This window comes from Exophiala mesophila, assembly GCF_000836275.1.
Source record: "Exophiala mesophila strain CBS 40295 unplaced genomic scaffold supercont1.1, whole genome shotgun sequence".
Classification (NCBI taxonomy): Eukaryota; Fungi; Ascomycota; class Eurotiomycetes; order Chaetothyriales; family Herpotrichiellaceae; genus Exophiala; species Exophiala mesophila.
In genome coordinates, this window is record NW_015622504.1 from 123,339 (window position 1) to 151,208 (window position 27,870).

Here is a 27,870-nt window from a genome sequence, read left to right on the forward strand (position 1 = left end):
GGGCTTGGCAGAAAGCACACCACACCGTCATGAGTCGCTCTGTGCAATTGTAATTGCAATTCTTGTTAGTAGGTATGTACGTAGGTACTGGATCCTGAGAGGGGAGAGAGTCAACCCATGGTTGTTGTCACAGGACATTGGGCGAGTCTTCCTTGGACACGTCTCATACCGAATGCCCAAGGACTACCTTAGATTGAGCCATTATTTTCAGATCTGCAGGTGTGTGCAGAGCCGCCTACCAGTACATTACCTGCCAAACCTGCCTCAACTGGCCAGCTGCCCTTGTCGTCGCTACATTATACGCATAAAAATTAGGTAGAGTACATAGCGACCTACTTACGACGTACGCATGGTTGTGTGGAGTCTCGCGCCTTTCGCAGGCAGACAGGCGGACAGGCGGGCAGGCGTTGTGGCGGCGGCTTGTGATGGCGCTGGTGGCTCCATCCGTCATCTTCTGTGTGTCTGCAAGACGTGGGTTCCCTCACCCCGGAGGGGGTCTCCGTTGCGAAAGTGCTCACCATCGATGAACAAGCTCATGAGTGAGGAAGAGTCGGAAATTGGTTTCATCAAATCTAGACACCAACACAGTAAGATGTCCTGTCAGGCTTTCCAAATTGAGCGGGCGGCGTCGCTTAGTGGGTTGCTTAGCTGCTTCAACAAAACCCACTGGGCGCACCAACTGCCCCTAGTCAGGTACCCAGAACCCAAAAAGCGCCCCCTCTTCCCCCCCGGCCACCTGGTTGCAGCATGCTGTTCACGCCCTCGGCTCCCTTGACCACCAGAGCAGCCACACATCCACCTGATGGCACTCGGTGCTTCATTGCGGCCTTGCTGGTCCTTGGTGCCATGCCTGCATGGATCTGCTTCCCTCAGAGGCAAAAAGCTGTGCAATCATCCAATTCTATTCTGAGACCTAATCCCGCTCTGATTCCCTTGCTAATAACGGCAGTAGAGATGCCGCAAAATTTGGGCGCCTGGCACCAAAACAGTCGGGTCACTGACTCAAATTCCCAAGGAGTTGCAAGGAATTAGGATAGGAACAGACCGGCATGGCATGGCATGGCATGGCATTGCCTAGCCAAGATGACCAGACAGGCAACGGCGAGACGTGAGTGCACGAGGGAGAGGTATGGGACAGGAGTAGCTGCAGACTTGCCGCGTAGTGTTAGGGGTAGTGCGGCAACCTAGGGTTTGAGAAAAGGCACAGAGGGTGGAGTACCGACAGTCACGAAGATATACAAATACATACGGAGTAGTGAGGGACCACGGGATACAGCTGGTGGTGACAATGTTGCAACAGGAGAAAGGCTCCTTTGGCAATTACTTGCTGCACTGTAAAAACTACTACTACTATACGGGGCAGTTACATGTCCTCGCAGATCCGTTCAAAAGAATCAAAAGAGCGTCAGTGGCCAAGGCAAAAAATGGGGTGCAACGCTGGATGGCACGCGTTCCTGCATTGGTCTCAAACACAAGTGCACAGTGAGCGGCAGAGTTGGGCCGAGAGGGCTTTTATTCGTTCACCTCCTCCTGCATACGCACTCTGTGCCTGTGAAGCATCCAAAGCGCGGACCATGTTGAAATCCCCGAGTCCCCAGACTACCTTTGGAACGCGTCGATCTTGTTGTTCACTACTCCGTACTGATCAAAGGCCAAGATCCACTCAATCCTGACACGCCAAAAATTTCAACCGTGCTCCCAAGTTCCCAAGGTCTGCATCTTGAACCCAACATGGCACCGATGGGCACCTGTTGAGCTGAGGGGTTCTTGGCGATGTTGGCACATTAGCGATATTGCTGCGCGGCCACGACGTGGTGCTTCCTACGTTAGATCTCCCCCATCAACTCCAGTACCGATGGTGATGCCACAGACTCTTAGGCAGGCCAGTAGCAGGGAATGAATCACAAGTACATAACTGACCTACCAAAACACCAAAAATCGAAAAGTGCGCCACTTTGACACAATGTTTCCCGCCAGGTGATTCATTGATTATTCTATTCTTCTATCATCAATAATCATCATCATCATCATCGCAAGCCGCACGTGTATCTGCCCTCGATTGTAGTACCCTGGATCACGGCAGCCTATCTGGGGTTTTGGGAGCAATTTGCTGAGTGGGAGAAGAATCGGCCTTCAAGTTTCCACCTGACAGCGTCAAGCTCCACAGTGAGGAGATGGCACATTCAGTCCACATGGTCCCCGTTCTTGTTATTGATTCCTCAAATCCACCACTTCGAATTCCATTCCCTTGGCTTCCACCACGTGACCCGGTCTGAGGGCATCTGTATAGATGTTGTCGACTTCATGCGGATGGAAAATGCCCGGTTTGTCACAGTTGAGAATGGCCTTCTTTCCTGGTGGGTCGGTCAACCGGTAAGCACCCCAATCCCCTCCATGGTATGTGTCGCCTTTGCTTGGCGCACAGACAATCGCAATGCTCTCAGCCAGCATCATTTGATATCCTGCATGAGTGTGTAAGTCTCGACTGCTCATAAAGCATGTCTGGGTGGGGTGCGTGTGAATCCACCCCAAAATCATCAGATCTTCAGAGTCCACATAGTCGAATAACTGCGACTCGTTCGTCATCTCGCACGTATCCGAAGATGCTGTCTGCGAAGGGATGATGAGTCGGCTGATGAAGAATGCATTGGCAATCAAGGTGCCTGCCAGGAAGCCGCATGTTTCCAGGTTGGCCGTCGTATTCTTTTGTGCAATTCGCAAGAAAGTCGTCCGCAGCGTTGGTGGCAGGAAAATTGTTCTCAGCGGCGCTCCGTTCTCGAGGTAGGCAGCGGGGGCAAAAATATGGGCTGGCTCTGGAGCACCAGTTTTACTACCCAGGTGCTCTGAGATCTTCTGTGGTCGTGGCGGCAAGGTCTCGGGTGCTGACAGTGCAGACTTCGGCGGTAAGGCAGGCGGAGACAGCGTGCCTTCATTCCGGGGGTCCTGCCGAGGAGGATCAAGGTTGGTCAGTGGCCAGGGAGGCTCTTGCATATGGTTTGGTCGAACAGCCGGGTAGTTGAAGGCCGTGGCAGTTGACGATGCATACTTGTGAGAAGTAAGAGAATCGTTGCTACGGCCCTCGAGGCGAGAGCGGAGTTCCTGCAATCTCGTCGAAAGGTCCTCTCCATCATTTGACAGTACTGCTTGTCGAGTGGCGGCCCTTCTTAAGAATTCCTTTTGTGCAATCTTGACCGCGAGGTCTTTATTCTCGTGAGCATGCAACCTCTGGGTGCGAGAGTCCAAGGGCTCCGCGAGGGGTTGTGATGTTGACGTGGATCGAGAGAGTGATCTGGCAGCCCTTCTTGACTCACGCTCCTTGAGAATCTTGACATAATGATCATGTCGTTGGTTGATCCGTGGTTTGAGCAGATCCAATATTTTCAGGTTGCGGTTGACCGCGTCCTCGGCGTCCTTGAGTTGTGCCCGCGTGGCCTTGTCTTTGAATTGAGGGTGCGCGGGGATTTGCGAGAGGATGAGGTGAGCATGTCGGAAGAGAAGGAGATAAGTGGTCTCATCGTCGCCTTCGCCAATGTATATGTCTGCCTACATGGGGAATAATCAGAGAGCCGCACGTCTACCTCGAGTAGTCCCTCACCTCCTTCAACATGGCCTGGGCAGACCGCAGCCAATACCGCAGCGGGATACTAGCATCGTATTCATAGTCCTGGGCCGCCTTTGTGATCTGCTGGACGCTTCGCGGGTTATGGAGTGCGCCAATCTCTCCAAGATTACCCGACATGGTGGGGAGATGTGAAAGTCGAGAGGATGGAGGGGTTGCTGAGGGTCACGAAGAGGGTCACGAAGAGGGTCACGAAGCAGTAGCATAGGTGGATACGATCTCGGTCGGTTCATTCAGCATCACTGCTCATTTGGGTCTTCGTAAATGAGGGAATGATGATTGGTGATTGAATGCAGCGGAGGCGACGTGGGAATATCGAGTGTCCTTGGTCATGGTCGCCATGTTGATACTGAGATGAGACTATAACTGATGTCCAAGTTAGGCGTCACCCATTCGCTCCTTCCCATTGCCACTTTGCAGAAGAGGTAAGTTTGCCGGGCAGTGATGCCTGTGGTCGCTCGCTCCAGCGGCACTGCACCGCAAGTTCCAGGCATGGTTGACAGTCACGAGAGTCTACGGAGTAGAGACGCTCCTTCCTGCCCAGCCAAAACATTCAATATTGCACCTGCCGTGCCTGCTTCTTTCGTGGTCCCCAAAACTCACTCTCGACTCTCTATCGACTCCTTCACTCATCATTCATCACTCATCTCCATCGCCATCACCATCGAGGCGAGCCATCACGAAACAACAAAATAAGGTTGTACTTATTGCAAAGGGTCCTCTATTTGTCCCGCTACAGCCTCGGCTTTGACCCTTGTCGTATACACTACATCTGCTTATTTAAGCTGGCAAAGCAACATGGCCGCCTCGGCCACGGTTCAGATGACGTCTGCTAGATTCATCGACCACCAGACCACCGCCCGTCGAGAGCGCCATTCCCATCGTTGCCGTTCTTTGCCCATCATTCTCTAACTTTTCTCTGCCTGCTGATCTGTTGCCAGAAACCGAGTCATACCTTCGATGCGTGCTTAAGAATCAAAGCGTATTGACCGGCTACCTCTCCTCAAATACATCCTTTTCTATTATAATAAAATATAAAACACATTCGCACGACCATTATCTCTCTACGCTCCTCAAATTCTTATAGCTACTTATCCTCAACGTGACAATCCTTGCCATGTCATCAGCAATTGAGAGATACCAGATTTCTATTTCTGAAGATCGCATCGCTGACCTCAATTCACGCCTGGACAATGCTCAGTTCCCTGACGAACTTGATGCCGCTGGCTGGGACCTTGGAGCACCACTTGCCCACGTCAAGCGGTTGACTCAGTACTGGCGGAACGACTTCAGCTGGCGCAAGACCGAACAAAATTTGAACGCTCTGCCGCACTTTGTCACTCCGATCCAATGTGAGGGTTACGAAACTCTTAAAATCCACTTTTTGCACAAGAAGAGCTCTGTGCAGGGTGCCATTCCCCTCATCTTCGTCCACGGCTGGCCCGGGAATTTCCTTGAAGTCACAAAGATCATCGACAAACTCACCGAGCCTGAGGATGGTGGTGTGGCTTTCGACGTGGTTGCGCCTTCGTTGCCCAACTATGCATTTTCTGAGGGCTCTCAAAAGCGTGGCTTCTCAATTGACCAGTATGCCGAGACTTGTCATAAACTGATGACTCGTCTTGGATACGACCAGTATGTCACACAGGGGGGTGAGTCCAATTGCTTGCACATGAAAGGGCCCCAAGCTAATATGTTTAGGCGATTGGGGTTACAACATCACTCGCGCTCTCTCCATCATGTATCCAAAGCATGCCAAGGCAACCCACTTCAACATGGATGTGGGTCAGCAGCCAACCTTTTTTAACACGCCATTGTTGGCGATCGAAGATGCTGTCAAACCTCTGACGGATCGCGAAAGGCAGGGCATTGATCGGACCGAGTGGTTCCGCAAGGAGGGCTTTGGCTACAATCTTCTCCAGTCCACCAAGCCTCAGACTATTGGATACGCCTTAGCTGATAGCCCTGTCGCTCTGTTGGCTTGGATCTACGAGAAGCTCCATGACTGGACAGATGCATACCCCTGGACTGACGAAGAAGTTTGCACATGGATCAGTATCTACTGGTTCAGCACCGCTGGACCAGCCGCCAACGTGCGAATCTACTACGAGACCGGCCGTAGTGGCTTCTGGGGCAAACGATTGACCCGATTGCAGCTTAGAGCGTGGCAGTCCGGAGTTAAAGTTGGCATCAGCCATTTTCCTCGCGACATTTCTGTCTTGCGCAGCACCTGGACTAGGACAGTGGGGAACTGCGTGTTCGAAAAAGAACATGCAAGTGGCGGCCATTTCGCAGCATGGGAGCGCCCTAACGAGATCGTGGGCGATCTGAGGACCATGTTTGGGAAGGGCGGTGGTGCGTATGGTGTTGTTGATGGAAAATCTGGGTATCTGAGTGCTCGCTTATGAGGATTCACCAGATTAAATAATTTGATACATTCAGCTTGATTGCTTGTCGCTTGAGCCCCCCGATATCTCCTTTCTCACAGCGTTGCCGGAGCGATTCAATGGGTGCTAGTGGTCGCATGCCAAATATTCATGTGCCGCGTTTTGAGGAGTCGCTTGGTCCCGCTTGAACCTCATCGTCTTCAACTTCATACATGTCAGCTTCGTCTCTGGGTAACATGCCCAGGCCTAGCATTCCCATTAGGTTGCCGCCCGGTCCAGAAGTTCCACCTTGCGACTTCAAGCTCTCCAACAGATTCCTCGCAAGGTTGATGTCGATGTCATTGTCACCGTCATCATCTGAGGAAAGCTCGTTGACCACGTCCTCCTCGTCGTGTCTTGGTGGGGACGTTTGAGACACAGAATCGCCAATCGCCGCGTGCGTGGACGATGATGAAAGGTCCAGCACCCCGGTTGGCCGGAGTTCGGCTTCCATCTGTCTCATAAAAGTCTGCATGTCATCATCCCCTTGATCATCGTCGCTCTCTGACTCGGTCGTCTCAACGACACGCGCCTTGCCACTGGAGCGCGACCGCAAATTCGACCGCTGCCCGGGATCTGTTGCGCCCGACCCGAGTTTGCCAGACATGATTTCTTTCATCACTTCCGGCGGCATACCCATCATTTCCTGCATCATCTTTGTAAAATCGTCTTCGCTGAAGCTCGCATCTTTGTCTTCGCCCTCATCATCTTCGTCCTCATCTGAGGTCTCGACGCTGCTGTCGTCGTCGAACATGTTCGCACCATCCAACCCAGCTTTGTCGTCGTTAAGGAAATCTTCAAACTGCCTGACAATCCGCCGGAGGTTCTCCTGCGCCGCCTTGTCACCAAATCCACCCTTTTTCTCAGCTCCGTTCCCGCTCGAAGCTTGTGCGCCTTTCGAGCCCTTGAGTTCATTGTCGAGATCGTCAAAATTCACATCGAGCCATTTTTCATCATCTTCAATGAGAGTCCAGGAGGCTATATCGTTGTCTGTCGGAAGTGTTTCATCACCTGATTCCAAGTCTTCAAGAAGAAGCTTGATCTCCCTAACAGCCGGCCGATCCTGGAACTGGGAGTCCGTGACAAGCATTTCAAACCCACATGTGACCTTCATGCCGGACTCGGCTTGAGGCCAGAGCTTCTGGTCTGTTCTTGACGGCAAGATGTTGTTGAAAACTGCTGGAGGAGGGAAGTCTTGGGACTTGAGCTGTGCGTAGCACACCTTGGGGAACTTGACGCTTACGGTGACAAAATCTTCAGGTTTGAGATTCATTTTGTCTCGATTTGCAACCGTCTGCAGAGGTTTTAACGCAATTGGGTCGCGAAGATAGAACGCTTCCACAACTGGGGCGATATATGCAGGCTTCTGATGGAGTAAGAATGCAACTGTTCGTGGAATAGAGAGTATAGCATGGTGCATATTGTCGACAATCTGGTTAGGATAATTGCGGAGCCGGTAGAAGGCCTCTTCCTGCATAATGGTTGAATGCATCAAGCGCTTTGGCTGGGTGAGAAGGATCTGCCTTGCCTCGCGTAACGCGAGCTTTTCTTCGGTACGCTTGGAAGTTCGTGCATTGCTCGCCGGTTTGATGATTTTCAGATCGCCGTCGTTGATCCAAACGCGATTTTCGGCAACATCCGGCTCCAGCCATGCTGGGAGTGTTTCCGACGCTTCGATGAGAAGAAATTCGCCATCGCTGTCGGTGACTTTGACCCATATGTCCTTGGACATCCTGGTGAGTTCCCTCAGAACCCATACAATGACCCATTCATCCTCAACCGAGTCCCCATACTCAGTTCGCCCACGTAAGAAGCTCAAGCCTGCAGTTCGTGTTAGTTTACCTCTGGCTGTCCGTTTTATTCCTGTGACGGACCTCACCATCTTCTTTATTGAGTTCCAAGGAAAGCCCCTGCCTTTGCCAGATGTAATCTTTCAAATACTGTTTCTGAAGGTCAGCGGCACGCTTCTGGACATCACGGAGCCTCAGCCGGAGTTCCGAATCATTGATGCTATCCAGTGAAGGAGAGATGATATACAATGAATATTCTATGCAGTCATCTGGCAGAGAAGGTTTTGGAATGGGATGAAACGTGGACTGAAACCAAGCCACATCTTCATCGGTTGGGGGCATGACATTTGATGGATCCAGTATATGAGCCTATCACAGTCTTGCTTGTAACGATTATGGAACTTTGGAAGAGGCTAAAGTCACGATTAAGAATGAAGTCTTTGTTCTTTGCCTCTTCATGATTCTCGTCTTTCAAATGACACTGAAAACAGCAGTCATTCTAGGCTGGAGTAGTAACACTTTACACGCAGAGTACGGTGAAACATTCAAGTCGACGCGACTAGCTCCCACGTGATTAGTTTCCACACCTTCCCTCATTGGGCACCTTGTTTGTTGACGTTCTCCAGGGCGACTTGGACCATCATTGAACGGTAATCATTATTGGTACATCACAAGTCGTTACGGTTTATTAGGTCCTCAGCTTCTATTGTTGTCAACTGTCCTTCTCGACAGACTCATATATGTCACAGTGTTGATTCACCACCCTTCGCCAGCCAACAGCCATGGCAGGCTATATCGACACTCCCAAATTAAGTGAGGCCTCGCGCCTCTCCAATCTTCTCGACCTCGAAGGACTCTCTCCAGAGAAATCCTTTGCGGTCCCTTCACAGCCACGAGACCTAATCAGCCAAATGAGAAGTGCCAAAATGCATGGTATCGACCTGAAGACACCACGGACCGGCACTCGTGATCCATTGCGACTACTACCCAACGGCAACCATCCCAAATCAGAGTTCTCTCCATTCATGAAAAGCGCCACAAAGAACAACATGTCACGTCGCCTATCCAGCAAGAAGCCCGTCTCGGCCTATACCCCTTCCTTACCTAGACTCGTGGACATGTCCCAACTCGAAGGCGAAAACACATCCAGTTCGGCTGGGCGTGTGATAGACGACACCCCCATTCCCCAACAAGCGAGTAGCGCGCATAGCACACCATTGGCTCAGCTGCCGGCACGAGACAAGGGCGGACTTCTGAATGATGGAAACCTAATGACCCTGCGTGAACAGGAGAACATCATCGACAAGATTGAGAAGGAGAACTTTGGACTGAAAATGAAGATACATTTCTTGGAAGAAGCACTGTCTAAGCGAGGCAATGAGTTCAATCAGGCTGCTCTCAAAGAAAACACAGACTTGAAGGTGAATCGCATCACCATGCAACGCGAGTTACACAAGTTCAAGAAGAACATTGCACAGGCCGAAAAAGATGCAGAAGTGTACAGACTCCAGCTAGAAGAGTTTAAAGAGCGGATGAGACGCAAGCAGATCGATGAGAGTATCCGTATCGAGCTCGAGCACTTACGGCACGAGGCCGACGCAAAAGACAAGAAGATTGAGATGCTCGAAGACGCACAAACTAAAGCTCTCGACCAAGATTTGTCCGGCTCACGGAGGCTCAAGGATGAGATTGAGGATTTACAGGCTGAAGTGAGGGAGAAAGACCGCATGATTGACGAGCGAGACGATCAGATCGATGCCCTCAAGATGAAAGCCAGTAAGGATTCCAACGAGATGGCGGAAGTGGAAGAAGAACTTCAAACAGCCAAAGAAGAGATTGATCAACTCAAATACAGCCTTGCCCGACTCGAGACTCAACTCCAGGACGCAAAGGAGTCGCAAGAGGAAGCATCAGAGGAGAAGAGAAGAGCCGAAGAAGACTTGGACGAACTCCGAGATGAGATGGCCAATAAATCTTTTACGACCAAGGGACTTAGTCGCCAACTAGAGGAAAAGGCCGGCAGGCTCGAGGACGAGCTACATGAACTTCGAGAACTGTACGAAAAATCCGAGTTTGAGCTGGCACAGAAGTCCGATGCGGAGAAGCAGCTACGAGAACGGCTCCGGGATCTAGAACGAGAGGGCGCGTCGGATAAGCGCAGAGTCCAGCAAGATCTTGAAATTTCTCAGCAGCAGTGCGAAACGCTAGAACGCAAGCTTACAAGCATGTCTAAGCAACTCGAGGCCATAGAGAAGGACCTTCAAGTCAAGACCGATGAGAAGGATCTCCTTCAGAATCGACACGATGCTCTTACGATAGAATCAGCCGAACTCCAGAAAGACCTCGCCAAAGCGCGCAAATCGGTCCAGGATGCCGAATTGGCCCTTGTGGATGAGCGCCAGAGGGCGGTTAGAAGCGACAACGTCTTGAGAACCCAACATAAGCAAGAACTCGACCTACTCCACGAGCAAATCGACGGGCTTCACCGTGAAGTGGCCGCCAAAGAAAGCGAACATGCGGCACAACTCGAAGCATGGGAGGCACAGACACGCGCACTCGAGAGTGCTACTGCGAAGGCTGAGGAGAAATCTAAAGGCCTGCAGCGGACGGTGGACAAACTTCAAGACGCCCAAGGAACACTCTCAGGCCGCGAGCTGAAACTACAAGAGGCCGTAGAGAGCGAAAAGTGCCGTCACGACGAAGAGGAAAAAGTGCTATTCAGGCAGATTTCTGAACTGCAACAAGATCTTGCGACAAAGCGAAACGTGGTCGACCAAGGCCGGATTGAACTGAGTAATGCAAAGGAAGAACTGCGAATCTCGATCCGGGAACAAGCTACGTTGAAAGAGAAGGTGGCGGAACTCGAGGACGAAATCGAAATCTTACAGGCCGACATTGAACAAGAACATGAAATGGCCCAAATGCAGCAACAAAAGAGCTCGACAAATTCCGACAGCCTAGTCCAGAAACTCCGACTCGAGAAGCAACAGCTACAAGGCCAGCTTTCGGACGCAAAAATAGGAATCAAGAATGCCGAGTTAGCCTTAGAAGCAATGGAGAAAGAGCGAGACGATCTCGAGGCCAAGATGAAGATGCAGCATGCGCAAAAGTCTAATGACGACACGTTCAACGTCGATCACGAGAAGCGGGAGCTTAAGCGACAAAAGGTCAGATTAGAGAAAGAGGTCGCTCAGTTGACGGCAGAACGAGACAACCTAGTCAAGACCAACGATGCTCTAGAGGACGAGATCAATGCCGAATTGGAACGCGCGACTGAGGAAGAGAATCGGCTCCAAGCCGAGATTGAATCCCTTCGCACCCAGCAGATGTCTAAAGGAGAGAATAGAGACCGTGAACTGAACTCTACCCGGAGTAAAGTGGCTCGATTGGAGGCTCGCATCAAGGAGCTAGAAGAATCGTTACAGAACCAGTCAGGCATGGCCTTGTCGCCCGACACGGATATCTCTGAGCTGAGACATGATCTCGCTAAAGCCCGCAAAAGCGAGACGGCATCATCGAAGCGCGAGTCTGACTTGAAGTCTATGAATCGAGATCTAAAAATGCGGGTCAATGATCTGGAAAGAGAGTTACATGAAGCCAATCTCGCTCAGTATAAGGCTAAATCTCCATCGAGGTCGCCACCTCCGTCAAGTTCTCAGGAACTTGGTCAAATACGCCAGCAGTTGGCCGATACACAAGCCGAAGTCCAAGCACTCAAGGCGGAGAAGAATGAGCTTAAAGCACGGGCTAAGAAGCTCACTGAGGAACACGAAGACATTAACAACATGTCGATACAACTCTCGGCGCGTGATAGTGAGGCTCGTGAAATGAAGCATCATCTCCGACGTCTACGAAAAGAGCGAAGTGTGGCTAACAAGAAGGCGGAGGAGGTCGAGATAGAACTAGAGTCTCTACAAAGCAAGTACGAGCATATGCTAGAACGGCTGAGCTCGGGCAAGTCTAGCAAGGAGGAGATACGTGAGAGAGAGGTCAAAGGACTGGTGAAGGAGATCATATGGCTTAAGGCACGTTTCAGAAGGGAGGAACGATTGAGGAAAGACCTGGCTTGGAGCAAAGGATTCCTAGAGCAAGGTGAAGTGATGAGAGTTCAATGGTACGTCAAGATAGATGCACGAGACTGGGATTTGAAACTGACCAAAGCTGCAGCAACCAAGTTGACCTCCGAATCCTCAATGAGATGGGCGTGTCTGTGGATCAGGCCAAATATGAGCGCAAACTGAAACCGGTACAGAAGTTCCGTGCTGGAGTGCTCGTGGTGATGGCTGCGATCAGAATGAGCAATATGGAAGAGTCATGGAGGGATGCCAGACTGCTTGGGGAAGAGTTGAAATTGGTGCGAGCGAAACAGACACGACCAAGATCCAAGTTTGCACGAGTCGTTGAGCTTTGAAGTTAGGTAGAGTCGATGTTTGATTGATGGGGGCGCAAAAAAGAACGAAATTGTTCTTGGAACAAGTCAACGAAGTCACGAATGTTGATCATCATCATAGTCTCGATGAGATCGGAAGAATATAATGCATTGATGCACATGAGACTAATGGATTGTAATATGGTGGCAAGTTGTAGAATTGTCTTGTAGAAGATGAGTGAGATGAGAGTAGAGGGAAATAATGCAAATCAATGTTATTGAAGCGCATACGTCATCCCGGAGAAGTAGAGACAAGGTGAATATTAAATAAATATATCTACTCATGATTCTCAGATTCATTTATCCAGGACGACTTCATCACTCAAAGCATACAATATATATATCTGTCAAGAATCGAGAGTCTTGTCACACTGTTGAGACACTTGTAACTTGACCGAGTAGTCAGCCCAAATCCAAATAGCGAAGTCACCATGGCAGCGCCGCCGTACGATGGCTCTGGGATAGAAATATACAACATCCCACGATTCACATTCTCCAACGGAACAACACTATATGATGTCAAGGTGGCATATCGGCGATGGAACGCAGGATCTTCACTTGGGACGGTGCTGATTCCGACATGTTTTGGGGGACACATTAACACCACGCTCAACTTTCGTCAGGCGCCGCTGGACGCTCTCGCCGAGTACGAGGTGATAGTGGTAGCGATGTTGGGCAACGGCGAGAGCGCATCGCCGAGCAACAAGGCCATTTTCCCAGAGCCTGGAGAGCTGCGGTATACGGATGTGGTGAAAGCGCAGCACGCGCTGTTGACAGAGCATCTAGGGATAACATCGTTGGCTGCCGTGATTGGGTTCAGCATGGGCGGCCAGCAAGCTTACCACTGGGCCGCCATGTATCCAGATTTCGTGCAGCGCGTGGTGGCCATCTGTTCGAGCGCACGCACGTCAGCCCACAACTACGCTTTCCTCGAAGGACCCATCGCTGCCCTGACCAACAGCATCGACTATGTGGCCTGGCGTGCGATGAAGGACAAGCTGGCTCGCGGCGAGGATGTTGGCCAGAATCTCCGCGAGCTGCTTCCCAAGAAGGGTATCAAGGCCTTTGCTCGTACCTATGCAGCCTGGCTGACCAGCGCTGCCTGGTTCCGTGATCGTGAATGGAACAGAGGGTCGTTTGGGTTTGCCAGTCTTGACGCCTGGATGTCGGCTCGCGAGGACGGCTATGTCATCTGGGATGCACAGGATCTGTTGGCTCTGGCGAGGATGTGGCAGTTGGGCGACATTGGCTTGGTGGCTTCTAATGCCGCCACAACCTTGGGATATGCTGTCCCTGATGATGAGGCTTTGCACGATGCGTTGAAGAACATCCGCGCACGTGTCTTGCTCATGCCCTGTCGCAGCGACCAGTATTTCCCTCCAGAGGACTCCGAGTTGGAAGCACAATACCTCGCAAATGCCACGGTCGACGTCATTGAGAGCTCTTGGGGACATATTGCAGGAGGAGGGGCCAGTGCGAAAGACGCACAATTCATGAATGAGCGCATCAAACGGTTCTTAAGGGAGCAGTAATCCTCTCAGGACTCACAGAATTATGAATGAAAAGATTGGAACGAGGATGAACTCCTACATGCAATGCATTCATCCCGGCTATTTTATCAAATGCTCTCGTATCGTCGAGCATGCTACTGTTGAAAGCTAACGATAACCGCTTCATGCGTCAAACAAATATAATCCAAAAACAAAATAAAACAACAAGCGTTCCGTTAGCTCATCCTTCCAACATGACTTGACTCCTTGCCAAATGCGTGTACGTCGTAAAGTCGATCCAAATTGACCCAAGCTTCAATGCAAAAAGATGACTTGGATGGAAACATATGTCCAGATATGGCATCGTGGTCGTCATCACCCCGGTCATCTTCAATCATAATTCTGCACTTGCCACGACAAGACCATCATCCACAGAAACAGCACGGCCTGAATGATGGACCAAGCGAACGAGGCCTTCCAACATGAGCAAATATTGTTTTGGGTCAACCACGCTAGGGTCTCTATCGACACACCACGATACTCTTGGCCCGTGACATAGTTGTTACAGTTGCTGTTCACGTTTCCACTTCCGTAGAGTTGGATGGCGGTTTCGATGAGTGTGGTGACCCATAAGACGAAAAGGATGAAGGAGCCGAGTAAGATGCCGCCCGGTATCAGCATTCGTTGGGAGGCGAGTATGAGGAGGATGATGAGGAAGAGGATGGTGAGGCCGCCAGTCACAACAGCAAAGGTGAAGATCCTGAAAATGAGTTAGCTGAGGCCTGGGCCCAATGGTGTGACTTGGATTAGGTCGGCAGCCATACCAAGGAACTCCAATTCGAAGTTGATTCTGCACCGAGATGAACCAAGCATTGATTCCTAATACCGTGGCGGCGCCAGCGAGGACAATAAATATCCATAGGTTCAGTTGAACTTCAGGCCATCGGTATTTCCTTCTGGACTCTCGAACAATCACTTCGGTGGCCATGGTAAAGGTGTGAAATGAGTTGAAGGGGAAATGAAGAGTGTATGGGTTTGGACTCTGCGCGTGTTAAGTTCAGAGGCTGCAGCGAGAAGGGATGTCCCGGGTCCCCTGGACAAGGAGGTGTGAAAGGAGACGTGCGGGTGAGAGTTGACAGGTCAGTGAGATACGAGCGCGATCATGTTGCGCGCTGAGGGATGAGGGTAGAAATAGTGGATGATGGTGACTGCGATGGATGTGCTGTTTGTGTTGGTGTTGGTGTTGCAGTTGAGGTTGCGCTTGTTGCTTCTGGTCGCCTCCGTTTGGGCAGAACCACTTGGCGCGTGTTGTGTTTAAGTGCAACAGGTCAGGCCCCAGGGGTTCTCCAGACACGAGAAGATGATGCCCAAGATTGAATGGCACGAGAGTCAGCAACGAATGACCAAAATCATCAAATCGAACAATCGACTGATTGGAAAAAAAGCTGGATGGAGCAATTGACAAGGTCCGTGTCAACATTGGATCTTCCAGATGATGTCAATTGTACACAGTGGATGATGGGCGGGAGTTCGCGCCCATGGTCCATGTGGGTTGGCCCGAGGCGCCTGGCCTTTGCATTGATTGGGGTCTGTTTCGGGTGCGGCGCCATGCAATAAGTGGGACTGAGGGGCCTAAGGGTGGCTTACCTTAATTAGAGGGGCACGATGGGGTCCGAGGGGTGCCTCAGCAGTGTCCTCGGGGGCCCAAAGACGCCAAAGGCAACCCCTCCAGGCGTTGAATTCTAGGCCGCCTCCCTGGAACTCACTGAGTCACTGGATTTCTCGTTGCCTGCGCAACCAACTCACTCATCAATTCTGTAATCTGCGGTTCCGTCCACTCTTTGTACCTTGTCTGGAGAGAACTCTTCTTGTGACATCAAAAGAGATATTGTGCAAACGCGGCAATCATTAGTATCTTACTCCGTAGTATCTTAGACTTCTGAAAATATCCTGCCACGTTGTGATTCTTGTCAGTTAATGTCACCTTCTGAGGGAACACAGTGTGAGGTGAAAAGAACCATTGAGCAACGACATATCAAATTCATTCTCAAGATTCCTCGCTCATCTCGCCTGATTTAACTGTACTCATTCCAATCTCCATCCGTGCATGCCATGTGAATTAATTGTAAAAGATCTAATGCAAGCCTCGCATTTTGAAAGTGTCGTGATTGAAACGTGCAAGGAAGAGGGAAGGCAAGGCTGGATGGTTGCCCCTCGCAACGGACATAGGCTTGGCATCAACTTCCTCCACCCATCATCCAGCTTGCGGCATTCGAACAATTGAGAGATTCAAGACTGAGAACTCATGCATATGCCTCACCATACTAACTTGATCACATCCAATACATCTGAGACTCTCTGAACACTTCCACTCATAACAACACCCCAATATGAGTGTTCGGGTGGTCGCACGTATTCGGCCCTTACTGCAGTCGGAAATCGAAAAGGATCAGATCCTCTCTTCCCACCCAGGCCCCGATGGCAATACTTCCATCGTCAAGATTCCCAATCCCAAAAATTTAGCCGAAGAATATAGTTTCCAGTTCAACAATGTCTACGACCAGGATTCCACCCAGCAAGAGATATTTGATGCCGAGGGTGAGAATTATCCCCTCTTGAAACCTTGCCCTTGGCTAACTTGCCTGCGTCTGTAGTCACCCCGACTGTCAAGCATCTCTTCCTCGGCTACGATGTCACCATATTCGCCTACGGTTCCACTGGTACTGGGAAAACACACACAATGCGCGGTGGCAAGTCCTTGCAAGATAGAGGCATGATCCCCCGGCTATTGAGTAGCATCTACCGAAAAAGTCGAGCCATCGAGAAAAGTACCCAGGGCGAAACAACAGTCCAGGTGTCCATGAGTTACTATGAAATCTATAATGATCGTGTTTTCGATCTTTTTGACGCTCCCGAAAAGCGCACTCCTACAGGTCTTCCCATCAGAGAAGCGGAAGGCGGAAAGACCGTGGTGGTGGGCTTGACCGAACTCCCATGCAGCTCCCTCAAGGACTTCGAAGTCCTGTACGACAAGGCAAACAACAATCGGAGTACCGGTGCCACGAAGCTAAATGCTCATTCTTCAAGGTCTCATGCCATCTTGTGTGTCAAGGTATCCGTTTCCAGTCCGACTGAAACACGTGTCAGCACCGCATGCGCCATTGACCTCGCTGGTTCTGAAGACAATCGAAGAACAGGCAATGGAAAGGAGAGGATGGTTGAGTCTGCCAGCATCAACAAGTCCTTGTTTGTCCTAGCTCAATGTGTCGAAGCCATCTCCAAGAAACAACCGCGAATCCCCTACAGAGAGTCCAAAATGACCCGCATCCTTTCCCTCGGTCAGAACAATGGCTTCACCGTCATGATCCTCAACCTCGCTCCGGTCAAGGGCTATCATCTCGACACCTTAAGCTCCCTCAACTTTGCCAATCGTACCAAAAAGATCGAGGTGCGTGAGGTAGAAAATGATCCCATCTTCAAACGACCTGTTTCAGTCGCTCCCGTTGGTGGTCCCACCATCCAGAGACAGCCGCTGAGGCCACTGACCCATCACATCAATGTCAACTTGATGCCCAATCGCGATCCTAATGCCGCCAAAGGCGAGAAACCGGCAAAGGCATTCTCCGTCTTCTCGGATCGGACCAAGCCATCAACAGCCCTGTCCACCAAACCTATCCCCCAGAAATCTTCCCCAAAACGACATGCAGATTCCTCCTTTCTTCAGTCCACTCGTCCCAGCAAAGTGGCCCGCCCGACGCCCAGCTTCATTCGCCGAGGTCCAGATCCCAACACGCTGACAAAGGCTTCCATCGAAACCTTGGTGGAGCAAAAGGTGTCCGAAATCTTGGCCGCCCGAGCTATGAACGGCCCAGATCCGGCTCCCACTAAAACCATATCTGAGGAGGTACAACGTCGACTTGATACCATTGAGAAGAGACTGGAGGGTCAAGATGGCGAACGAGCCGAAGGCCTTAGCTACCTCTTCATGGCCAAACAACATCAAGCCCGAGGCGAGGAATTCAGTGCTTTAAAAATGTATGAGTTGGCCCAGCCTTATTTCCCCGACAATGAAAAGCTGCAAGGAAAGATCGACAGACTGAAGGAAAAGCTGGCCAAGAGAAGAGATGCAGCCGAGGCCGCAGCGACCCAGCAACGGGGAGCCTCGCCACGCAAACACGTCAAGATGGTGACAATCGACGGCATTGGAGCCAATGAGGATGAAAGCTACCACGAGGATGGCGTTGAGACCGATTACCGCAGCGAGGATGATGAGGAAGCCTACCGACCACGAGGCAAGAGACAGAAACCGCGACGGAAAGCTCGTCCTTCCTCGCCAGATCCGCTAACGCAGACGGAGCCCGGGGTGGTTACACCTCGAACACAACATCTCCTCGACGTCATCAATACACGCGATGTGACCACAATCAAGTCTTTGAGTGGATTGGGCTCCAAGCGGGCCGAAGCGATCGTCGAGTATCTCAACTCACAACTGGAAACGGAGAGAACCATGCAGTTGACTTCATGGAACGATTTGACCAAGCTCAAAGGCGTTGGCAAAAAGACTCTCGAGTCTATGAGAGAAGGTGTAATTGTTTGAAATATCATGTTGCACATGACTTGTCATCAGAGGTTTGGTTGGTAATTCTGCTCCAGACAGTCGGCCACCAGGGGGCGTTTTGTATTCTTTGTGTACAGTATTAGAGGATATTCTTGTCACGACCAACGTCTGTCAGAGTCGACAGACAACCAATGAATGTATATTCCATCATCATGATTGCCATCGAGGCAGTTTCTTCGTTGTTGACGAGTGCAACGGCCCATAGATATAAATGTGTCGTCACAATCCTCTACAAGGAGGCATGTCAACCCTGCCACCTGCGAATTTGACGGTCTAGCATAGTCCACGGCCATTCAAGGTAACAGGTGGTGCAGGATTCTGGTGCTCCACGGTATTGTCGCCTTGATCAGGGACATAGAGTGTGTCTCTGAGAGGAACAATAGCCGTCAAAAAAGTGACCCAAGAGACCTCGATAGTTCCTGGTCTTTCTTGTATCTCCAGAGTGGCCGTGTGGTGGGCAAGATAGCAGTGTACTAATATTCTTGCATGGGGTTCCTGCTCCCAAAGTCGTCAATGGGTGGTTAAGCTGAGGAAACCTGGCTCGAATGGTGGCGTTTTGAGATCTTGATATGTTGATACTGGAATTTCTCACTCATCCTGCTTTGGAACCCTTCTTACCAGCTCCACCAGCAGTAGGCTTTTTGGACTTGTCGCCCGTCGCTGTACTCGTCTTTTTTCTTCCTTGACCCAACAACTCTAAATGTCCTGCGCGTGCTCCGAGCATGGCCTCTGTTTTAGCCGTGAGACCCGATGTGAATTTCTTGTTCATTTTGGCTTGTTTGGCCAATTTGGCCTTTTTCGGTGTAATTGTGCGAGACCCTTTCTTGGTCACTCCGGCATTGTGTGCTGATTTTGTTGCCGGTTTCGAGGTTCCTTGTTTCTTGACCAGGCCTTGCGCCATGTCGTCCTGCTAGTTGGAGACTTTGGAGACTTTGGCAGACTCGTGTTGGGCGAGAGCTAGGAAATCACAATGACCGAGTGAGAGTATGTGACAAGGACGCTTCTACCGGTGTACAGATTCAAGGATGTGGCGAAGAGATTGAGGAGAGTGTGAGGGCGAAGGCGACAGAATGAAGGACGGACGCAGGACGTTGAGTCAACTTTGATCTAGAAATTATCTCGAGGCATGGCTTGGCAACGCAGTCCCCAACTGATCGCAGCGTTCCATACAACGAACGACACGACAACCACAACGTCCTATCAACATGTCATATGTGTCTCTTGCCTCAAATTTTGCACCAGTTTCTTCAACCTATTCTCTCAAAGCTCGATTACTCTATCATGAGATAAAGAACCCAACATGAACACAAAGCCTTTTAGGCCGACCCACGAGTCAGGCGAGGTCATTGGCTACCAAGCCCATTATCATCCGACAAAGAAGACATGCAGCACAATCCCAGGCGTCAATGGTGAGCAAACCAACCCTTCCTCTGCATAATGGATGTGTCTTGTTGAAAAGAGCGGCTCGCCACTCTGTCTCGCTTTACTCCTTATGCGTCCTGCGAAAAGACATCCACACCAGTTCAATCATTCTAGTACGTCACGTCTGGCTCAATATCACTTCTCCATTGAAACATCATCTAGCCATGTCTTCCCACTTCACTTCTCCAAGTATGCCACATTGGCCGTCAGATACCGATCCGAGCCCACTGCGTCAGACGGCGAGAGACTCTGCGACCTACAGTAGGCGATCCACTGACACCGCCCCGCCTGTTCCCACTCGAGCACCATCTCATCGCATTGCTTCTCGTCATAGTAATGGATCGGGAAAGCCAAATTTGCCACCAGGCACTGAACAGCCACTGCCTTGTAGACAAGACGAGTCGAACTATGGTTCAACCCTTCACAGATCTTCCACCAGATCCAAATATTCTGAGTACCCCCCCTCCAGCTTCCGTGGGTCGAGTGCAATGAGCTCGTTCAACTCCAACCTAGCGCACGCTAGCTCATACACAGTGCCTTCCTACCCGGCCACGCCTAGGTATGCGTACCCAATGCCCAGCTTCACCAACATGACTGACTTGGGTCTGGCACCTCAGCCATTGAAGGTAGGCTTGCAAAAGAAATATGCCGGTGGAAAGCCCGTCCGTCGTGGTTTGCCTGGTGCGATTCGAGTCAGTTCGACGAGTGGCTCGTGGCTTCATAGAGGAACCTTGAGAGCGCCTCTATCCAAACCCAAGAAGAGCTTCTGGGGGCGCACCAAGAGCTTCAAGGTCAAAAACGAGGAGCCTATGGTGGGCCCCACCGAGGAAATAAGTGGTTGGTTCTGATCACTCCGTACCAGATGCCCCTTTGCTCGATTTTCTTTTCGACTCATGGCCCATATACCAACAATGTGAATGAAATCCAATGTATTTCCTTTCTCCATGTAGGCTTTGTCGAATTTGTTGAGTCCGGTGGCCGTAGGTTTGACGCCGCAACGTTCCAAGATAAAAGCAGTCGATTCTCACTAATGGAGAGCAGCATCAACAATTCGTCGTCGGACTTCGCTAGTAAATCCGGCGCCATCCTGGTCCTTTGCAGCGGTCCCCATGTCTGCATCCACTGCAGCCTCGTAACTCTTACTAACCGTATCCTCGTCGACACGAACTCCATGTTCAGCCAGAACCTTGATACATTCTGAGAGCCGCGCAATCTCTCTGCGAGTTCCCTCGCTAATATCATCGTTTTGGCTTGAGTAGATGACGCTGCTGACCACATCGTCGAGGTTCGATATACTGACCCCACCAGCAGTTTTAGTGTCTTGGTCTCCTTCCACGTGTTTGCTCAACCAGATGTATCCATTGACACCTAAAATCACGTCGACGTCGCCTCCACCTTGGATGCCACCGTTGATCGTGAAGACCTGTCTGCGGCTGCGCACCACACCACCTCCACCGCCGGTCCCAGACACTGCTAGAAATGTTCCATTGCGGAGCTTTCCGTATTTGAGACTGCGCGTATGGAGACTGGCGGTGCCATCGTTCCCTCCGACTTGTTGAACCTCGGCAACAAGGAGATCCCCCTCTTGGAAGTAATTTCGCATTTGAAGTTCATCTGCAGTGGTCCTTCGCCTGAGGACCCCGCCGGGGAGATTGATTGACGAGAGGGGTAATTGTGCCAGTAGAGGGGCAGCGACGTCGACCTTCCAACGGTTTTTTTGTACTTCGACTATCCTCCCCACCACCAAGTCACCGATCTCGGGGTTGTATCTCGCTCGAAGCGGTGCCACGGAGAGTAATTTGTTCGTCTTTCGCAGAGGCCCGGCCAATGTTGCTGTGATTGTGCTCGAATATTCGGTCATGTAGGTGCCGTGTCCTCTACGTTTGGTTAGCCGAGTATTCACGTATAGGAGTGGTCAAGCGACCAGATCGGTGTCACCTCATCCACTGTGTCTCTTCCGTGATTATCTCGCCAGGCAACGCGATTTGTCCGGCGACATTGGAGTCAAGCCTCGCACGTTTGGATGGTCGGCCATCGTGGTCAAGCATCGATGTGTCGCTGTCGCTTTCATTGTCTAGATCGACATGATGGTGGTCTGCTTCCCGGTCGTCCTCGGGCTCCGGGGGCAACACAGCGAGTCCCATAATTGTATCAGAAGCAGAGGTGTTGCGGTCCGTGACAGTGTTGCAGGTTCGCTGTTGAAGATGGTTGGAAAGGGTCATCGTCCCAGATAATTTTAGTCGTCACGTGGCGATAACGCGCTTGGCGGTTTGTTATCGCATCGGACCCGAAAATGTCATTGATAATTGAAGTCACCACATGTTTGCTTTTCACTTTCACCAGTCGTCAATAAAATCCACATTCCTACACGCATTTGAGAATATTTACACAGCACAGCAAGCTGTTCCAGTAACATGGTACGCCACAAGAAAGATTCCTCCGGTAAAGCCAAGAAATATGCCTCTGGCGCCAGACACACTAGCCGAGCGCACCGAGATGGAGATTCGAGTGGCGCAACAGAAAGACCACCCTTCAAAGCGGCGTGCTGGGACTTTGGTCATTGTGACGCCAAACGATGTAGTGGGAAACGGTTGATGCATTTTGGTATGATGAGAGAACTTCCCATTGGGCAGAAACATCCTGGGGTTGTCATCTCGTGAGTGCAAGATTAGAAGTTTGGCGTCCTTTTCACTTTGAAAACTGACCCGGAACACAGTCCCAACGCCAAGACGATTGTCTCTCCGGCAGACCGCGAATTATTGGAGCAATATGGGGCTGCGGTGGTGGAATGTTCATGGGTTCGAGTGCAAGAAATTCCATGGTCTCGAATTGGCGGAAAATGTGAAAGGCTTCTGCCTTATCTGGTGGCGGCCAACCCCGTCAACTATGGTCGGCCCTGGCGACTGAACTGTGTCGAGGCTTTGGCAGCATGTTTTGCAATATGTGGGCATCTTGACTGGGCCGAGATTGCCCTCCAGCATTTTTCCTATGGGAAACCATTCCTGGAAATCAATTCGCAACTACTGAAACGCTATGCGGCCTGTGAAAACGAGGAGCAGGTTAAGAAAGCAGAAGAAACTTGGCTGGCCAAGCTGGAAAAGGAATATTCCCAGAATCGAACAAACAAAGGCCTGGATGGCGAGGATGATGTCTGGGCAGGAGGAAACATGAACAGGATGGAGCCAGCAGGGGACTCGGAGGATGAAGATGAGGATGAGGACAACAGCGACGAAGACGGATCCAACGAAGCCGAGGCTTTCCAACAAGGGGTTGCATTGGACCTACCTCCTGATGAAGAGGATGACGATGAGGCAGCTGAGATGGCAGAGATCAGACGAAAGATTCTTGCGTCAAAGCCATTTGCAGATTCGCTCAAATCAGAGTCAGCCTCTCGAACTACGCTTCAAAGTTCTGTTGACGGTCAAGTGCTAGGTAGCACCGACCCAGCATCACAACCACAGACCCTTCTCGACAGCGACGCCGAGTCAGGGTCTGAGGAAGAAGTTTACGATGATTTTGACCAGATCGCAAATGCCACGACGGTTACTGACCGGACAGGCATCACGGCGCGAGAGCGACAGAAGAAAATGGAGCAAGCCAGTGCTTCGTTCTCACGCACAATTGTTACAGCACCGGGCAAATGGTGACATGTCCATAGAGAGACACAATCAGAGGCCCATCCAACAGCAGATCCATTCCCAATAAAGTGGGAGGATTTCTCTATGCTAGGAGATCCATATAAACAATTCACCTGTCCACCAGATGTGGTTACGCCAGCGATGAATACAACCCCCACATAGGGGATATGGTTTACCCAAAAAATTTGCAAGTCTCCTCCAGCGCAAGAAAGAACTTGGAGTATCTATAACCCTGCATCAACACTGAATGTGCAAGAAATAAAAATTCGCCTCCTCCACCTCCTCGCCAGCTGGCTGAAAAACGTGGTCGTGGCTTGAAACCAAAGATCATCGTACGCGGAAACCACCCTGGTGGGTTACAGCCACCGTGCTGGGCCATGGGGCTAAGCAGTCGTCCGTGGCAAGGTTAAGCTGAGGAATCAAACCGGAAGAGGGTGGGTTGAACGCAAAATCTGGCATGTCGTTGAACCTGGAAGACGATTGCTGCATGCTGCTCGTTGGCATTTCACACAGTGCAAGATTAACGAAGTTCTCCATGTCCGGGAGCGTGTCCGAGGTCGTGTGGACGTCTGGGCCTCTCTGGCCGATTCCCGGAGCGGTCATTCGTGAGGTCTGCGCTTGGATATCTGGAAGTTGTGAGGGGAGAACAGCCGGGGCAGACGGTAGGCTTGCAGGCTGATTGGGGCGTGACAATGGCCTTGATGACGGCGAATCATCTTGGTCTAAAGAGGGGAGCATATGGAGAGAACTTTGTGCGACACGAAGGTCACCGGTAGGAGAGATTGAGCGTTGGGAGGCAATGTTGGAGGAGGAGTGTGCAGTAGTCGTTCTCAGCGGAGTGTCGATGGACTCGTCCTCGAGCTCTGGCGTCATCAGGCCCAATGCCTTTAAAATGTCATTGGTCGATGGTGAGTGATTGAGGTGAGGTGGAAGTTGTCCAGGAAACCCGGTGTTGTGATAACAAGCGTTGAAAAGTCGCTGGAGAGCCTCATCCATGACCTCTCGCATTTGAGAGTAACTGAAAAGATACTAGTTAGAAGGGGATTGAATGAGATTGAGAAATATTTACTAAGTCCTTGCTTCGCGGCTACGTCGCGCGGTATACGTGCAGTTACCATCGTTCTGCTCGCATGTCTTGCATCTGGAAGCTCCATCGCACTAAGGGTGGTTGAATGGATCAGTTGGTGCAGCAGGAATCATCTGTCGATGAAGGGCATACCTTTGCCTTTTTCAGTCGACACCGATCACAGGCTCGGGCGGTCCGGCGCTTGACCTTGGTTGCCCCTTTCGAGGCGTGCCTCGTTGCGACTTGTGACATGGCAACGGGGAGACCCAAGAATCCGAGGGTCTATGACGAGGAGAGGCTCAATTTGTCGTGAGAGATAGGAGTTGAACAAGGAGGAGGGAGCATCGGGGTTAGAGATGATATCGTCTCAAAGTAGATGAGACATGCGTAGCGTGGTTCTTGGACATGTAAAGGGTATCACAATTGAGGATGCGTGGAAGCTAACAAGAACGTCATGGTGGGGCACAAACACAGAGAGGGGCAGAGCCTCAGAACTGGTGATAGAAGTCTGCCTGAGGTTGGACGTTATATGACAAGGCATCCAGCACGAGAATGACATCACATCTCTTGCTTGGGTCAAAAGTAGCCGGGGGAGGCCATGGCGAGTGTGCTTGGAGAAATAAATGGTAAGATGATATTATGTTGCTGGATTGGGGGTTAGGTTTGAAGGCGAAAATCTCATCCCTTGGTACAAAGAGGGAATGGAACAAGAGAAGAGTGTGAGATTGAGGAAAAGAGAAGAAATGGGGGGTGGGCCCTAGGTACCTTAGTCTGTGAACAGAGTACCTACTGAACAGAGAGGTGGCTGTCTTGATTGAAGGAGGAATCAACTTGAAGTCATCTCCGGGAATGACTCTGTGGCTTAGGCACTTGCAGTGGGTGCCACAAGAAGCGTTGGGCTAAGGACTTGAAGTTGTTCAAGAGAGTTCTTTCGTGGATGAATCTGAGGAGGAAAGGAAGATTGTAGATCGCCCCGAACAAGGGTGGGAAGGAAGCTGCCATGTCCTATGAGAGTGCAAGAGAGGAAAGAGAGAGGAAAGAGCGATGGGACTCATGACGAGGGACAAGGCCATGTGTCCGACTGCCAACGAGTTCGCAATGATTGGAATGGACAAGGGCGGAGATGTAATTCCAGAATTGAGTCGAAGCTCTGTGGGTTCTATACGGTCACACTAACACTCCAGTGCTCCGAGGGTGTTTGCTCCGAGGGTGTCGGTTATGGTAGCCTGGGCCAAGGGGCAGCGAATACTACGAATACTACTTCGTGGGCTGAGGATTGAGGGGGATGCTGACAGGAGCTATGACGATGGAATGGCAGCAGGAAGGGAATTACTGGGTAGATGCAGATAGCCAGCATGCTGATAAAGCTCACCTGCCGACCTTGAACAACGGTTGACTTGGGAATGGTCATGTCTACCTCTGCCGGGAACTCTTTTTTTATGCAGCAAAAGCATCAACTACGGCATTTTTTGCTCTAGCTACAAGGTTCAGACTCTTGGCCCCACATAGACGAAACCTTGGAGGAACATGCAACCTGGGCTCGGAAGAAACATCCAGAAACCTTGAAGTTTGCTGGTTCAAGTTTTAAAATGATGGCTGTTCTGGAGAGGTCGTCTTCAGTCTTCAGGCTTGAACAAGAGCTGAGTCTTCTGGGGATGTGTCCCTGTGTACAGTCAACCAAGTAAGTACAGTAGGTATCTACTCCGTAGGTACACAGGTACTTACAGGAGGTAAGTAAGGTAGTAGCTAAAGATTTCTTCGACAAATGGTGTGTTGACCAAGAATGAACTCTGGGTCGCACCCACTCCTGCCAGTACCAAGTATGCATGCCACCATGGGTACCTGCTCGTGCTGCTCGTGCTGCTCGTGCTGCTCCGATATCCTAATAGTTTGTAACTTCGTAGCCAGCCATGGTGGCAGTCACGACTCATCACTCACAGTAAGCCTTTTGGTCCTTTGATCTCCTCTAAATGAGCGACTTTACCTAGGGTAGGTAATTAAGCAGTCGGTGGCACCGTAGCACTTCGTGTCTCATCTCCTCACTATTTCTCTGCATGCCAGACGTTCCACACTAGCGAATAACTTGCAGAGGATATGAATTGCGTCGCTGACCAGGTTGTTGTGTCTGGCCATCTTTGCAGATCAGAGATCCTTGGGCTTTGCAACTGGTACAGGGCTTGTCCCAACGTTGTTTCTCCAAAAAAGTGACATCCTCGTCCTGGATCTGCAGGCACTTCCCCCTCCAAAATTTCAAGATTGCCTCAGCGCCTTTCTGCGGGTATGCTACCCGGATATCCCCTCCGCATCACCTTGGATCCTTATACCAACTCCTCACGTTCCTATATGTCCCATGAACTTTGAGCAGCCATTGATTCATCTTGCTAATGACGACATAGGTCGAGCTTCCAGCCATTTCTTCTTATAACCCTGATATTTGCCCCCCACCCCAACTGGCGAGATGACTATCACTAGCCCTCTAAATCTCAACCCACCCTCACAGCCTCACTACAGCCTCTATAATGGACGGTCCTTATACTCAGCCAGATCCATTCAAATCCTGGGATTTCAATATGCTGCCCACCCAGCAAGACGTTGACGATACCAACACCTTCTCACCTCTTCTAGACTTGGGTTCTGACCCAGGTCTGTCTCAGTCCATCTCACCCCAGCTTCTTCATTCCCAAGTCACTCAGTATATTGATCCACTGGAGCTCCATCCCCACACTTCATATTCCGACTCGTCATTATCGCAGTTACACTCCCCTCAAAGTCCTTGCTCCCTTCCACAATTGTCGTCCACCCTACCTCCTCATGACAAGCAGCAAATCCTTCGTCGCTCGTCCATCGCCAGCCTTGATCCTGATGTCGATCAATATCGGCCAAGAGATACTCCAAATCGCTCACGAAAGTCCGTGAGTAGCCGCATCACACCTCGCTCAGAGAAGCATGCCCGCGAACTCGAACTCAACCGAAAGGCTGCAACGAAATGTCGAAATCGCCAGAAGCAATTTGTCCAGAACCTTCAGACCAAATGCCGCAAAGAAGAAGAGAGGATGCATCTGCAGACTTCCCTGGTACATTCATTGCACGAACAAGTCCTGGCGCTGAGGACAGAGGTCCTCAGACACAGCTATTGTGGCTCCCTCTCTGTCCAGCGACCTCCTCCGCCCATTTCCTGACCGACAGTCGAAGATTTCCGCTTTATTCTATGTTGTCAGCATCCGTAGGATGTCCAGTAGGCTGGTTTTATTGCTCTACAACTGCACGGGCCAGCATCAATCCGGGCAATATTGTTGCTATGGGTAGGGTATGATTTCAATCTTGTATATATATATATATATATATATATATATATATATATATATATAGCCA

General features: G+C 50.8%; 11 protein-coding genes across 12 annotated transcripts; 6 read left to right on the plus strand and 5 right to left on the minus strand.

Moving 5' to 3' along the window:
* Positions 1–1,971: 1,971 nt before the first annotated feature.
* PV10_00036 (uncharacterized protein) lies at positions 1,972–3,957 on the minus strand. The gene is made up of 2 exons (XM_016364057.1): positions 3,596–3,957; positions 1,972–3,543 (listed from the first exon to the last, which is right to left on the minus strand). Exons 1-2 carry the CDS (start codon positions 3,737–3,739, stop codon positions 2,209–2,211), a joined length of 1,479 nt encoding a protein of 492 aa, XP_016227706.1. The 5' UTR covers positions 3,740–3,957; the 3' UTR covers positions 1,972–2,208.
* A 365-nt stretch (positions 3,958–4,322) lies between these two features.
* PV10_00037 (uncharacterized protein) lies at positions 4,323–6,066 on the plus strand. Its single transcript, XM_016364058.1, has 2 exons — positions 4,323–5,271; positions 5,321–6,066. Exons 1-2 carry the CDS (start codon positions 4,737–4,739, stop codon positions 6,025–6,027), a joined length of 1,242 nt encoding a protein of 413 aa, XP_016227707.1. The 5' UTR covers positions 4,323–4,736; the 3' UTR covers positions 6,028–6,066.
* Positions 5,671–8,177, minus strand: PV10_00038 (uncharacterized protein; the record flags this gene model as incomplete). The annotated part of the gene is made up of 2 exons (XM_016364059.1): positions 5,671–7,866; positions 7,925–8,177. The coding sequence occupies 2 exons, from the start codon at positions 8,175–8,177 to the stop codon at positions 6,155–6,157; spliced, it is 1,965 nt and encodes a 654-aa protein (XP_016227708.1). The 3' UTR covers positions 5,671–6,154.
* A 440-nt stretch (positions 8,178–8,617) lies between these two features.
* On the plus strand, positions 8,618–12,363 carry PV10_00039 (uncharacterized protein; the record flags this gene model as incomplete). The annotated part of the gene is made up of 2 exons (XM_016364060.1): positions 8,618–11,949; positions 12,003–12,363. 2 exons carry the CDS (start codon positions 8,618–8,620, stop codon positions 12,244–12,246), a joined length of 3,576 nt encoding a protein of 1,191 aa, XP_016227709.1. The 3' UTR covers positions 12,247–12,363.
* A 218-nt stretch (positions 12,364–12,581) lies between these two features.
* PV10_00040 (uncharacterized protein) lies at positions 12,582–13,959 on the plus strand. Its single transcript, XM_016364061.1, has one exon. It carries the CDS (start codon positions 12,696–12,698, stop codon positions 13,794–13,796), a length of 1,101 nt encoding a protein of 366 aa, XP_016227710.1. The 5' UTR covers positions 12,582–12,695; the 3' UTR covers positions 13,797–13,959.
* Positions 13,844–15,495, minus strand: PV10_00041 (uncharacterized protein). The gene is made up of 2 exons (XM_016364062.1): positions 14,579–15,495; positions 13,844–14,514 (listed from the first exon to the last, which is right to left on the minus strand). The coding sequence occupies exons 1-2, from the start codon at positions 14,740–14,742 to the stop codon at positions 14,145–14,147; spliced, it is 534 nt and encodes a 177-aa protein (XP_016227711.1). The 5' UTR covers positions 14,743–15,495; the 3' UTR covers positions 13,844–14,144.
* A 649-nt stretch (positions 15,496–16,144) lies between these two features.
* PV10_00042 (uncharacterized protein) lies at positions 16,145–18,514 on the plus strand (the record flags this gene model as incomplete). The annotated part of the gene is made up of 2 exons (XM_016364063.1): positions 16,145–16,352; positions 16,409–18,514. 2 exons carry the CDS (start codon positions 16,145–16,147, stop codon positions 18,349–18,351), a joined length of 2,151 nt encoding a protein of 716 aa, XP_016227712.1. The 3' UTR covers positions 18,352–18,514.
* A 1,228-nt stretch (positions 18,515–19,742) lies between these two features.
* PV10_00043 (uncharacterized protein) lies at positions 19,743–22,016 on the minus strand (the record flags this gene model as incomplete). The annotated part of the gene is made up of 2 exons (XM_016364064.1): positions 19,743–21,671; positions 21,733–22,016. 2 exons carry the CDS (start codon positions 22,014–22,016, stop codon positions 20,822–20,824), a joined length of 1,134 nt encoding a protein of 377 aa, XP_016227713.1. The 3' UTR covers positions 19,743–20,821.
* A 192-nt stretch (positions 22,017–22,208) lies between these two features.
* Positions 22,209–23,495, plus strand: PV10_00044 (uncharacterized protein; the record flags this gene model as incomplete). Its single annotated transcript, XM_016364065.1, has 2 exons — positions 22,209–22,450; positions 22,511–23,495. 2 exons carry the CDS (start codon positions 22,209–22,211, stop codon positions 23,439–23,441), a joined length of 1,173 nt encoding a protein of 390 aa, XP_016227714.1. The 3' UTR covers positions 23,442–23,495.
* PV10_00045 lies at positions 23,468–25,586 on the minus strand. Of its 2 annotated transcripts, XM_016364066.1 has the most exons (3): positions 24,652–25,586; positions 24,502–24,590; positions 23,468–24,450 (listed from the first exon to the last, which is right to left on the minus strand). In XM_016364066.1, the coding sequence occupies exons 1-3, from the start codon at positions 24,748–24,750 to the stop codon at positions 23,760–23,762; spliced, it is 879 nt and encodes a 292-aa protein (XP_016227715.1). In that variant the 5' UTR covers positions 24,751–25,586; the 3' UTR covers positions 23,468–23,759. The 2 variants fall into 2 exon arrangements, with proteins under 2 accessions (XP_016227715.1, XP_016227716.1); XM_016364067.1 differs by having other exon boundaries at positions 23,468–24,590.
* Positions 25,587–26,558: 972 nt separating this feature from the next.
* On the plus strand, positions 26,559–27,809 carry PV10_00046 (uncharacterized protein). The gene is made up of 2 exons (XM_016364068.1): positions 26,559–26,776; positions 26,895–27,809. The coding sequence occupies exon 2, from the start codon at positions 27,018–27,020 to the stop codon at positions 27,675–27,677; it is 660 nt and encodes a 219-aa protein (XP_016227717.1). The 5' UTR covers positions 26,559–26,776; positions 26,895–27,017; the 3' UTR covers positions 27,678–27,809.
* Positions 27,810–27,870: the final 61 nt, after the last annotated feature.